Here is a 12,828-nt window from a genome sequence, read left to right as displayed (position 1 = left end):
TTATTTTGAGAGAAAGAGAGAGAGAAAGTGGCGGAGGGGCAGAGAAGGGGATAGAATCCCAAGTAACCTCTGCATGGACCCCAGTACAGGGCTTGAACTCATGAACCATGGTGAGATCTTGACCTGAGCAGAAACCAAAAGTTGAATACTTAACTGACTAAGCCACCCAGGTGCCCCTATTTTTAAAAATTATTTATTTATATATTTATTTTAGAGAGTACACAAGCTGGGGAGAGGATGGGAGTTGGGGGAGAGAAAGAGAGAGACAGAGAGAGAGAGAATATCTTAGGCAGGCACCATGCTCAGTATGGAGGCCTGACATAGGGCTCAATCCCATGACCCTAGCTGAAATCAAGAGTTGGATGCTCAACTGACTGAGCCATTCAGGTGCTCCTTTTTTATTTTTAAATCCATGCCTTTCATACATTTTTGACAGGGGGTGGCCAATACTAAAAAGTATGACATAAATTTCATCAAAGAATCCTTATTCTACTGGGTGTGAGACCCACTGGTATTTTCTGTTTCGTGTTCTATCCCAATCCTCTTTAAAAATGCTAGTTACAAGCCCACTAGTGGGTTATAGCTTCCTTTCAGAAGCACCAAAGGATCTTTAAGTAGCTAGTAATCATTCTAGTGGTGAACTAACACTTAACCAAAGGTAGTGATTCTTTTTTTTTTCATCTGTAATCCAAAAGACCTAAGAATAAGAATCTTGAAGTTAAGAAATGGTATATGTAGTATGGGTTTCATTGCTAAAAGTTATTTCTCTCTCTCTTTCAAAATGTTTCCTATATGCCCAGAAAGATGCTTCCAGGGATGTTCATTGATCAATGAACGTGGATGAGGCATTCGTTATGTCTTCTTGCATGATTTGAATTTTTTTTTTACAATGTATTTATTTATTCTGAGAGAGAGAGTGTGTAAGCAGGTCAAGGGCAGAGAGAGAGAGGGAGAGAGAGAGAATCCCAAGGTGGATCCCCCCACAGCGCTCGATCTCACAAACTCACAAACCTTGAGATCATGATCTGAGCGGAAATCAAGGGTTGGATGCTTAACTGACTGAACCACCCAGGTGCTCCTGAATTGATTTTTCATAAGCATGTATCTCTTTCGTAAAGCCAATCAAGTCATTACTTACTTAAAAAGACAAAAAGATAAATAAGGAAAGAAAGATAAATCTGTGGCCACTTTGGTAAAGACTAAGCCCACAAAGGAGAGATTGAACCTTGCAACTTCCACACATGTCCCCACGCTAATTCTGTTGGTCTGGTCTTTCCTTAGTGATGGCCGAGACACCCATGCTCCCATCCTCCCTCATGCTGCTCAACACTGCCCACGAGTATTTGGGCAGGAGGTCCTGGTGCTGCAATTCTGATGGGGCTCTTCTGCGATTCTACGTAAGTGTTGCCCTCTCGGCTGGGACTGGTGGGGTGAGAGGGATGGTTTGGTGTCCTGAGGCTCCCGTGGCCTCCCCCTTTACTGGGGCCCACTATACTGCTTTGATTTTGTATGTGACTACTCAAGAGTTGCCAGAAAGTCTGAACTTGGTTTCCTTATGCACCTGAGGTTCAGGGCTTCTGGACCTGGCCTTGACCTACAGGTGGATTTAGAACCACTAATCGTTACTGCATCTGTTTTGTGTGTGTCAGGCATGGGGCCAGGCCCTCCATAGTAATTTTAGAGGTAATAACTGCATTTACCACCACCTTCCATTGAATCCAGTTTGCCCAGCACCACTCATGCAAGGTAGTAGTTGCTGAATCAATAGCTATTTAGTAAGTAAGTATTTAGTGAGTGCAAATAACTGTCTCTTACTGGCAGCTGTGATTGACTGGGCTTACTGGGGATAAGCAGCATGATTCCTGCCCCCAAACCTCACTGCTGAGTGTGAGGCTAAGCAGCACAGACAAGTTACAGAGCATGAGAGGGGCACCCAACCCAACCTGCAGTGTCTATTAAAAAAACATTTTTTAAAAATTTTTTAATGTTTCATTTTATTTTTTTTGAGAGACCGAGAGAGACAGAGCACAACCAGGGGAGGGGCAGAGAGAGAGGGAGACACAGAATCTGAATCACGCTCCAGGCTCTGAGCTGTCAGCACAGAGCCTGACAAGGGGCTCGAGCCCACGAATCGTGAGATCATGACCTGAGCCGAAGTTGAATGCTCAACCACCTAAGCCACCCAGGCACTGCCCCCCCCAAAAGTTTTTTTAAATGTCTTTATTTTTGAGAGACAGAGCACAACCTGGGGAGTGGCAGAGTGAGAGAGGGAGGCACAGATACTGAAGCACGCTCCAGGCTCTGAGCTGTCATTGCAGAGCCTGATGTGGGGCTCAAACTCAAGAACTGTGAGGATCATGACCTGAGCTGAAGTCGGACGCTTACTCAGCTGAGTCAGCCAGGCGCCCCAGCAGTGTCTATTAATAAATGTTTTAGTGGAACATAGCCACGACCATTCATTTATATATTAACTATGGCTGCTTTGGAGATACAGGGGCAGGGATGTGGAGCTCTGATAGAGTCCGTGTGGTATGTGAAACCTAGAATATTTACTATGTGGCCCTTCAGAAGAAGGTTTGCTGACCTCTGCTGTATACCTTTTCAGTGAGCATATCCTCTCTACAACTGCAGCCACTGCCTCCCCAATCCTGATCTTCCTCCTCTGTCCTGTGCTCTTACCACCTTCCGGCATGCCATATAATTTATTTATCTGCTGTTTATTGTGTGGCTCCTCTCCATTAAAATGTAACTTCCCCGAAGGTAGGGATTTTTGTTAGTTTTGTTCACTGCTGGATCCCAGTAGCTTAGCACAGGATACCTAGCCCATAGTAGGTGTTTAATAAATAATGGATTGAATAAATGAAAGAGACTGAGAATACATATGAAGCTCATGTGTGTATAGGGCTTGACAGTTTGCAGAGCACTTGTGCTGAGGAGGTGGAGACTTGGCAGGAGCCCCAGCTGTAGATGCCTGAGTGTCTGCTCTACCCTGTGAGTTCTGAGGGCCTCCTGGGTGCTCACCCTGGGTCAGCTCCACACTTCACGACCATTTTTGGAAGAATTGTGCCAAGCTTAGACTGTAGTACTGCTCAGGAATTAGCAACTTCCTTCTTCTGCCTTCCCTCTCCCAATGAGAGAGTGTGAGGTCACTGTCTACTTCCACAGGGTCAGCTCCACAAGGCAGTCTCCCTTATGCTGCTTGGGGGAAAGTCAAGAATGAGTCAGCACCTGGGGTGCCTGGGTGGCTTAGTCGGTTAAGCGTCTGACTTTCGCTTAGGTCATGATCTCGCGGTTCGTGGGTTCGAGCCCCGCATCCGGCTCTGTGCTGACAGCTAGCTCAGAGCCTGGAGCCTGTTTCATCACGCTGTGTCTGTCTGTCTGTCTCTCTCTCTCCTAGAAATAAATAAAAAAATATTAAAAAAAAAAAAAAAGAATGAGTCAGCACCTTTGCAAGCTGGTGCCCGGCAGAAGTGGTGCTGAGGTGCTTTCTGGGCAGGCAGAAGGGGCGATGATGGGTGATCCTACTCTGGGTTTTACTGCGTCTGCATCTTTTTTTGACAGAGCATGAATTCTAGCTGCCAGGATCTGCCAAGTGAATCTGAGGGAGTGGAAGTGATAGGAGTACCGCCATATTTCATTTCATAGCTGCTGATTTTCCTACCTGAGGCCTAGCCTTTACATTCCTCTGGCTCCTGCAGCAACTTCACTTCTGTGGACTTGGCCTCTGCTTACTGAGCGCTCTCTCTCTGTTCAGGTCCTGACCACCCTGTTCCCTCTGCCTGCCACACTCTGCTTTGGGGTCTGCTTGGCTGGCTTGCCCTTTCCTCCCTGCCACATTGGTCTCAGAGGACACCTTCTAAAAGAGGTCTCCCCTGGTCCTGCCACTCTGTCCTAATGACTGCTGAGCAGCCTGCTGTTTGTTTATGTGGCATGTGCCTCTCCCCTAGCTGGTGGTGGTCCTGAGATCCGAGACCCTTTTTGTCTCACTGCCGGAAGCATCCCTGGGGCTCTGAGCAGTGACTGACAGATTATAGTCCAGTTGATGTTTCCTGAATAAATATATGAACAAACATAAAGTTATTCATTCGTTGATCCAGAAATGGTTGCCGGACACTCACAATTTTGGGTGTTGTGGGCGTTATGAAGGTGAATATGTTATTGCTGCCTCTTCCCATTGCCCCAGGTTAGTGGCCTTCAGATGAAGGGTTGTGTCTTGGCAGTGCTTTGTGACTGACATGGGGAGATCTTTTGTGTACATTGTTTTTTCTTCCCGGCTAGAGCGGAAATATTCACTGAGGGAGAAATCCTTTTGGATCTCATCTTTTCTTGAGTTACTATTTCTTTTATGTATTATATTGAGGTTGCTGAATTCTTATCCATTCATCCACACTCAGCTCAAATGGCCCCTCTCCTGTGGAGCCTTTGCTAACTTCCAGACAGTCCCTGTCACACTGTATCTTCGTACTACCACCCAGATTGTGTACACATTAACCATCTGCTGTATTTGCTTCAATCTTGTCTTCTAATAGAAATAAAAAGTTAAAGGAAGGATAGCATGCTTTTCCTTACTGTCCTTCCCTCCCCCCCACAAACATAAAGGAAAGAACTAATAAATCTGACATTAAAAAATTTTAATTCTGTAAAACAAACACTGTACACAAAGTTACACATAAAATAGCATAGTATAGGACACACACACACACATACACGCATATAAAACTGGTGAAACATACATAGCAGACAAAAGACAGGAACTTGAGAGTATTTAAAGAACTCCATAAATCCATAGAAAAAAGAAAAAGCTTAAGAGAAAAATGAGCAAGGGGCGCCTGGGTGGCTTAGTTGGTTAAGCGTCCGACTTTCGCTTAGGTCATGATCTCACGGTTCGTGGGTTCGAGCCCCGCGTCGGGCTCTGTGCTGACTGCCAGCTCAGAGCCTGGAGCCTGTTTCAGAGTCTGTGACTCCCTCTCTCTCTGACCCTCCCCTACTCATGCTGTCTCTCTCCTAGAAATAAATAAAAACATAAAAAAAAAAAAGAGAAAAATGAGCAAATTATATGAACTTTCCACTAGAGAAGAAACCTAAAGGGCCAATAAACGTGAAAAGATACTCAACCTCACTAACAACCATAAATTATTTATTAAAAAGGAATTAAAATGGAATGCCATTTCGTCCTCTCAGACAGGCATCAACATTTGTCTGTGTATCTAGGGCTGATAGGATGTGTACGGATTCCCATCCTGCCATCAAAAGTATAAAATTAATTCAACTATTTTGGCGAACAATTTGAAAATACAGCTTTTAAAGTTGCGAATATGCAAACCCTGTGACCTGGCAATTCCTTTTATAGGAATCCACACTAAAGAAAAAGGAATTGTCACATGCATATAAAAAACAACATGTTGGTGAATGTTAACCATAATGCTATTATGACACAAACACAAAAAAAGATAAACACCCTTAAAACCATCATAGAAAAGGTAAAAACAAAAAAACAAACCCAGAAACTATGGTAATAAATATTTACAGATGAAGTGATGTAATGTCTAAGATTTGCTTCCAAATAATGTGGGGTGGATTGGGGACAATTGAGTGAGGGATTGGCTGTGCACTGACTTAGTAATTATTAATCAGTGTTCAGTAGTATATGGGCTCACTATCCTATCATTCTAGTTTAATGTCTGTTTGGAGTTTTTCATACTAAAATGTTTGAAATTTTGATATCCCCATACCATAAGATCTTACTCATTTGAATTCTCTGAGCTATATTCACATTGATACAAATAAATCTGGTTCGTTCATTCATTTTAATTAGTTTAACTGCTTAGAGCAGTGCAAATGTCTGAACAAGATTTATTTGTATCAATGCGAATATAGCTCAGGGAAATGAGTAAAAGCAGGCATCAAAGAGTTCTGTACTACATGATATTTTGTATGTAAAGTTTAAAAACCCACGCAACTATATAGTGTTCACTAATGCACAATATAAAAATATGGAAATAAACATAAACACATCTATCATTTCTTTGGCTCTACTTTGTGCTTTTTCTAACTTATTGTGGTGAAAGCTTATTTCAGTGTTCACTCTTTTTTCACATCTTGCTGTCATTAAGGTATTAATGTTTCTAAATTAAGTGCAAAAGCATTGGGAAAAGCCATGTGATTATTAACATCTTATATAAGGTCATTCAGTAACATCTTCCTAGCCTTAAGATGTGTTTACAAACTTACATATAAAAGCTTATGTGAAAAGATATTTGCTGAATTGTTTGAAATGACATGGTGTATAAAGTGCCCTTCAAGTAACTTCTTCCTTTTATTAGGATATAAGTATTATATGTATGCGTGAAGCCTGTGGAAAAAGCCTTGTGCTTATCAACCTGAAACTACACTGTGCTTAGATGGCCACTCAGTGGCAATGTTCACTCTTCTTAGTACACGTGCTGAAGGTTATAAGTTTTCCCTCAAGTACATTTTTAGCTGCATGCCATGTTTTGACCTCTGGTCACCTGTGGTCTTTGCTACCTTTATATACTGATTTCTCCTTTTACTGACTTATTTTCTGAGGGTATGGTGTGTAATTATATCTTTAGTATTTGTTGAGATGTGCTTTTTGTCTGGTTTTGGCAAAAAAGCTCATGGATGCTTGAAAAGAATGTGTATCTGGTAACAGTTGGGCATAACAATAGCCATCAAAGCTAATCTTCATAGATACGTCACTTGTTGACTGTGTTGTTTACATCCTCTGGAATCCTTACTGATGTTTTGTCTGAGAGAGACTCCCTCAGTCCTAATGGGATTTACTATTTGCATTATAACCACCTGTTTAATTTACTGTCCCTCAATCTGAGCTTCTTAAAAGCAGGAACCATGTCACATTGTGCCTGATATAAGGAGGTGCTCGGTTAATATTTGGGGAGCAAATAAATGGCCAAATACGTGAGTAGAGAACTTACCAAAAGGCATATAATATCTCCTTCTAGCAGCTGATAGATACTGACTGGGTGTGCTGGCAGGAAGGTAGTTTGGTAAGCCAGGTACTCTGGTCACTGTCAGAGCTGGGCCCAGGATGGCTCCTGTTGGGGTAACAGGCCCTTTTGGGAAGCAGGCCCGAGAGACATGGCCTCCTCAGGTTAAGAGTTGATAGAGTGGTGGTCTCCGTGGGGTCCCACTGTGCCCGGGACACTATGGGCCTTCTCCTCAGGCGTCTCTTCCTGCCTGCCATAGGTACGAGTCCTCCAGAAGGAGCTTGCAGCATCCACCTCTGAAGACACACACCCCTACAAGGAAGAGCTGGAGACTGCCTTGGAGCAGTGCTTCTACTGCCTGTACAGCTTCCCTAGCAAGAAGAGCAAGGCCAGGTACCTGGAGGAGCACTCGGCCCAGCAGGTGAGGGTGCTGCCCAGGGACCCTGCACCTGCCCCTGCCCTGGGGAGTGGGGCTCAGAGAAGTGGGGGCATAAGCACTCCTGGAGGACATCAGACACACCGCTCTAGCAGTGAGCTGTCCCGAGAGAACAAGAGCATGGTCAGATGTAGTCTGATCATAGGGAAAGTGTTTTCCTCGCAAAAACTAGCTTTGTAAATGTTGAGCAATCATTCAAAAGTGCAGCGTGGCAGTTTTCAAAGGATTTCCTTTTCCAGTTTGGATAATACAAATAATTCCTTAGACGTTTTTGTTTGTTTTTGTTGTTTGATTTTCAAGCACTCATGGCTTGTCACTACTGTCATTTATTCTTACCAGTTCTATCCCCTGAATGTAAGCTCCTTGGGAAGGGCCTCCACTGTGGCCCCGTGTAGAACGCAGACCCACCCTGGCGCAGAGCAAGCTGTGGGGCGGCTGAAGCTCAAGGAGAGGGTCAGTGGCCTGGCCATAGTGCCCACTCGTGATTGAACCTACCCTCTGGCTCAGCTAAGTGGACGCACAGAGTGCAGCCCTCAGTTTCCAACATTTGTCTTTGTAAAGGCCGGGCTTATGCCAGTTCATTTTTCTGCTCTTCAGACATTTGGATTTGGGAATTACAGTGGGTATGCAGGTTTTTTAAAGTATACAGGACTTCTTCTAGCCTCTAATATATTATAACCTCATCTGCATTACTTCCATGGAAGAACTTTTCCCTTTCTGCTTTACCCTGACTGCACTATGATCTCCTTTCTGTCTTTTCTCAAGGTGGACCTTATATGGGAGGATGCCCTGTTTATGTTTGAGTATTTTAAGCCCAAGACCCTTCCTGAATTTGACAGCTACAAGACCAGCACTGTGTCTGCTGACTTGGCCAACCTTCTGAAGAGAATCGCCACCATTGTGCCCCGCACAGAAAGGCCGGCCCTGAGCCTGGACAAAGTCTCTGCCTACATTGAGGGGACATCGGCTGAGGTAGGAACTGAGCGTGGTGGGGCTGTGTCCCATCATTTTTCCCTCCGGCACTGCTGCTCCTGCACATTAGCTTCTTTCCTTGCTATGTACCAGAAGTCAGGGCCATGAGAAACCTAGTATCTGTCCTGTACTAATGTGAATGGTCCTGGGTTTGCAGCATTACTGGTCACATGTGAGACTCTGACCCCATCTCCCCTTATCCTTGTTCCCTCACCTGCCAGGTGCCCTGCCTCCCAGAAGGGGCTGACCCCTCCCCTCCGGTGGTGAATGAGCTCTACTACCTACTGGCTGATTACCATTTCAAAAACAAGGAGCAGTCTAAGGCCATCAAGTTCTACATGCATGACATCTGCATCTGCCCCAACAGGTCAGTGACCTGGGCACAGGGCCAAGCAGGGAGGGCTGGGGTGACCCCAGTTCAGCAAACTCTTTACTGGGCCAGTTTGGGGTTTCCCTGCCATAGCAAAGAGACCAGGGGAAAAGGAATGAGAAAGTATGGTTAGCACTCTGCAGCTACTAAGAAAGGCAAGAGGCAGGTTCTTCATAAAAAGAAGAGCTGTGGAAAAGGCTTCCTTCCAGAAGATGCCTGGGATGAGCATTGGCATCAGAGAAGGTCTGAGGTGTCCATCTGGATCCAGGCCAGGAGGCAAGAAGGTGCCATCTGGCTCCATCCTGCTGGTTGTGTGCTACCTCCTTTCCTGGCTGCTGGTCCTGGGAAGTGGGCTGATGTGTATTGTGTGTCTTTGGTTAATGGTTCTTTCCTTATTTTGGGGTCAGGGGAAGGTAATAGACATACTCAAGCCAGGAGTTCTCTTTCCTTGCTCTGATGCAGTACAGTGTTGGCAGTAGCACTTGTCGTGACAGTAAAAGTAGGAGAGCCTTTTGTACATGAGGCTTGTACTTTCTTCCCACTGAGCCCTGGTGGCTTTTTCTTAAACTGTAATGGTTGGCATTTTTATCCTGAAAGGACTCTGCTAAGCTTATGAAGTCTGACTCATTTGATTGAGAGGAAACATTTTCTCATGGCCTCCAGCCCTAGGAGGTAAGCCTTGTGTCTGAAGGGTCCAGAGTGGTATCTGTAGGTAAAGTACTCAGGGACCAGATCACAGAGGCTGCCCATCCTCAGGGGAAACCACAGAGCTCCATCTTGTCAGGACCCACCTGGCCCAGGGGAGAGGAGCTGGGATCTGAGTAGAGAAACCAGTTTACACAACTTCTGTAACTTGTGGGAAAGGTTCTCCCAGACCCCCTGTTGCTCATCGTGTTTTCCTCCAGGCAGGGAGCCATGTATCAGTGGCCCTGGATGTTCTCTCTGGGGTCACTGTGGACCAGTTTGGTACAGGAGATCCATGATCAGTCTGGCTGAGTGCTCCCGCTCTAGACAGTGAGGAGTCCCCTCCTTTGCACCGCTGCCTCCATGTCTGCAAAGTGAGGGTGATAAGATCAAATCTGTCCATGGGGAGGTGGGAGCCTACGTGACACCTCCCACCCAGCAGCACTTTGGGTTACGAGGTGAGGTTCATGACAGCTCCTTTGGGCCTCCTTCCCACTTGTACATGCACCAGTTCAGAGAGTGTCGATCTGTCAGGCTTGGCCTGCTGAGAGCCCTGCCATAGAGGTGGGGTGCCCTGTGAGGACTGGCCCCAGGGCCAGGAGGAACTTGGTGGCCTAATCCTGACCCTCCTTCATTCTGGCCCTCACAAGCAGATGTCAGGGAAGACTTGGGCTCAGTCCCATCTTCTGTGCTAGCTAAGATGGAAGTTTGGATACTGGCCTTTTCTTTAAACCTTCAGAGCCTGCTAGGTACAGGTAAAGCCCATGACAGACAGCTGGGTGTTGGTGAAGTGTTCTGGCAACAGTGTTGGTGGTCCCTGTGGGAAAACAGAGTCTGTGAGAATGCTAGCAACAGCTTTTCTCAACCTCTGTTCACCATTCCATCTGCATGCTCAGCTGGGATTGGGCCACCTTGGCCAGGCATTTCATAGAGTGGCATTTGCTGGGGCAAGATGGGAATCGGTCCCAATACAGCTCATCCCTCTGCCAAAGAAACAACTCTGAGCCCAGTGCTGGGAGCAGGCCTGCCCTGCATGAGTATGAGCCCAGAGCACGGGCTCTGGACGCCCCTTCCTCCTGAGTTCATGGCATTGCTGGCATTGCTTGGGCTCACCAGTGTCCCTGTGGGTCAGCACTCCCCCAGTGTGGGTTGTTCACTGCTCTGTGAGAATCAATAACCCATGTCAGAACTTGGCTTTTGGTGACACACAAAGGAGCATTTTGAGTTTTTGTGATGATGTGTCTGTGTTCTTGGTTGCTTCTATTTGTGGCGATAGTGATTTCCATTTTGATACTCATGCGGCTATATGGACACACACCATGAGGCAAGGGCTAAGGGGATTGCCAAAGGCATCCTGGGAGGAATTAAGAGGGGAAACCTTTAATGTGGAAGGAGCTAACCCTGGAAGAAAGTCCCTGACAGCGTTCCCACCATTTGGAGGGGAGCTTGACTCCCACCCCTGTGCTTCCACCCCCAGGGTGACCTGATCAGAGCCCCGGATCCTAGGCCCTGAGGAGGAAAGGGTACACTCAGGGTCTCCACACAGGGGCCGAAACCTTCATTTTTGCTATTCCCTGTCACCACTTAAGGCTTCAGACCTCACTGCTCCTTTGCTCATACTTTCTCATCTTTGGGCGCCTGGAGTACAACTGAAGCACGTGTGAGCTTCACAAGTCTGTTCAGCCCTTACCACACCTGGAGGACTGTCAAAGATAGTCCAGGAAGCTAGTTGGTCAGTTTTAAAGTTACGGTAGCAGAGGGTCAAGAATGTGACCTTGTGGTCATGTTGAGGGTAGCATTTATCATGTGATTGCTGTCTATTCTGTTGTTGTACTTGCACTATTCTGTTGTTGTACTTGCACTCAGGAAATTCCACTCTCCCAAGTGCCCAGAAATCGTCTTGGCCTTCATCATCATCACAGAGAACCTTCTGCATTTCTCCCACCACTTTCTTTCAGGCAATCTCAAAGCAGTAGAGTCTCAGCCATCCTGTGGTCCCCTTGCTCTCTGTATTGCTTCTGGGAACTGTGCTGGGCAGGGCAGGATCTGATCAAGGTCCCAGAGGAGAGCCATGTAGAAACTACATGGCAGTGTTTTCAGGGTCTTGGCTGCCCCATGCTTTTGGTCAGTGAATGTGTTGATGGCAGGTGCTACCAGTGCAGGGTTAGGTGAGGTGGCAGCTGGGTGGGAGCCTCCCTGTCACATTGGATGGGCCATGCCTTGTAAAGTACTCCTTTTCCTTTCCATCAGAGACATTCTTTGGGTAACCCCTCCAAGTAGGAAACCAAAGGGGAGCAGAGTCCAAGAGCTCACCATGCTGGTGAGCATAGTTTGGGCTCAAGTCTCTGGGGTTCTCTTAGAGCACTTAATGAGTACCTGCAAGATGCTAAATGACCTAAAATACATGTTTTGTGGCATCTCAGTAGCTCGGCTCTCTTGACATGGATTTTCTCAGCCATATTTCATAGCTCAGAAACATGGAGTCCATGAGTGGTGGAGCTGAGCTCTGTGCCATGGCCGGGGATCACTCCTCTGGGGAGTGCCTTGCCCAGGCCACCATGTCTGTAGTGCTGTAAGGGCAGTGGTGTGTTTACTGGCACTTCTGTCATGACTGCAGGTTTGATTCCTGGGCGGGCATGGCCCTGGCCCGGGCCAGTCGCATTCAAGACAAGCTGAATTCCAATGAGCTGAAGAGCGATGGGCCCATCTGGAAGCATGCCACGCCTGTCCTGAACTGCTTCAGGCGGGCCCTAGAGATCGACAGCTCCAACCTGTCCCTGTGGATTGAGTATGGCACCATGTCCTATGCCTTGCACTCCTTCGCCTCACGCCAGCTGAAGCAATGGAGAGCTGAGCTGCCCCCTGAGCTCGTGCAGCAGGTAAGGGGGTTCTGTGGGGAGCTGTCGTCCGACCCAGGTGCCCTCAGGTGGCAAAGTCCTGTCCTGTCTGGTTTTTGCTCTTGTCCTCACAACCGTGCTGAGAGCTCACGGATGATTCTTCTTGTGAGACTGAAGCCATACTGTGGTCAGTGACAGCTTAGTCCCTGGTTGTTAGACGCCCAGTCTGGTATTGGTGAATTCAGGACCAGAGTCTTATGATCTGGCTGGTCAGCCATCAGTTTTCCAGCAGTTGGGAGGAAGAGAAGGGGTGTTGGCCACCAGAAGTAGCTGTCTCTTTCCTGTTCCCTTCATGTTTTATTTTACTTTATTTTATTTATTTCTTAAGCAGGCTTCATGCCCAGTGTAGAGCCCTATGTGGGGCTTGAACTCACAGCCCTGAGACCAAGACCTGAGCTGAGATCGAGAGCCAGTCCTTAACTGACTGAGCCACCCAGACGCCCCTTCCCTGTTCCCTTCTGGGGAACTTCTTGAGTCCTTGTGAAATCTCTGACACAGTGT

General features: G+C 46.7%; 1 protein-coding gene across 3 annotated transcripts in view; it reads left to right on the top strand.

Moving 5' to 3' along the window:
• Positions 1-12,828, top strand: part of CABIN1 (calcineurin binding protein 1) — a 153,224-nt gene that overhangs the window by 50,521 nt on the left and 89,875 nt on the right. For all 3 annotated transcript variants that reach the window (XM_039223826.1, XM_039223829.1, XM_039223827.1), the window contains exons 19-23: positions 1,282-1,397; positions 7,228-7,389; positions 8,170-8,376; positions 8,598-8,743; positions 12,048-12,309. In XM_039223826.1, the coding sequence (XP_039079757.1) occupies positions 1,282-1,397; positions 7,228-7,389; positions 8,170-8,376; positions 8,598-8,743; positions 12,048-12,309 (893 nt within the window). The remainder of the gene's footprint in view (positions 1-1,281; positions 1,398-7,227; positions 7,390-8,169; positions 8,377-8,597; positions 8,744-12,047; positions 12,310-12,828) is intronic.

The sequence above is a fragment of the Hyaena hyaena genome, unplaced genomic scaffold (genome assembly GCF_003009895.1).
Source record: "Hyaena hyaena isolate Hyena2069 unplaced genomic scaffold, ASM300989v1 scaffold_1462, whole genome shotgun sequence".
In the NCBI taxonomy this organism is placed as follows: domain Eukaryota; kingdom Metazoa; phylum Chordata; class Mammalia; order Carnivora; family Hyaenidae; genus Hyaena; species Hyaena hyaena.
The sequence above is the reverse complement of the archived record's forward strand: the minus strand, read 5'-3'. Positions and strand labels throughout refer to the sequence as shown.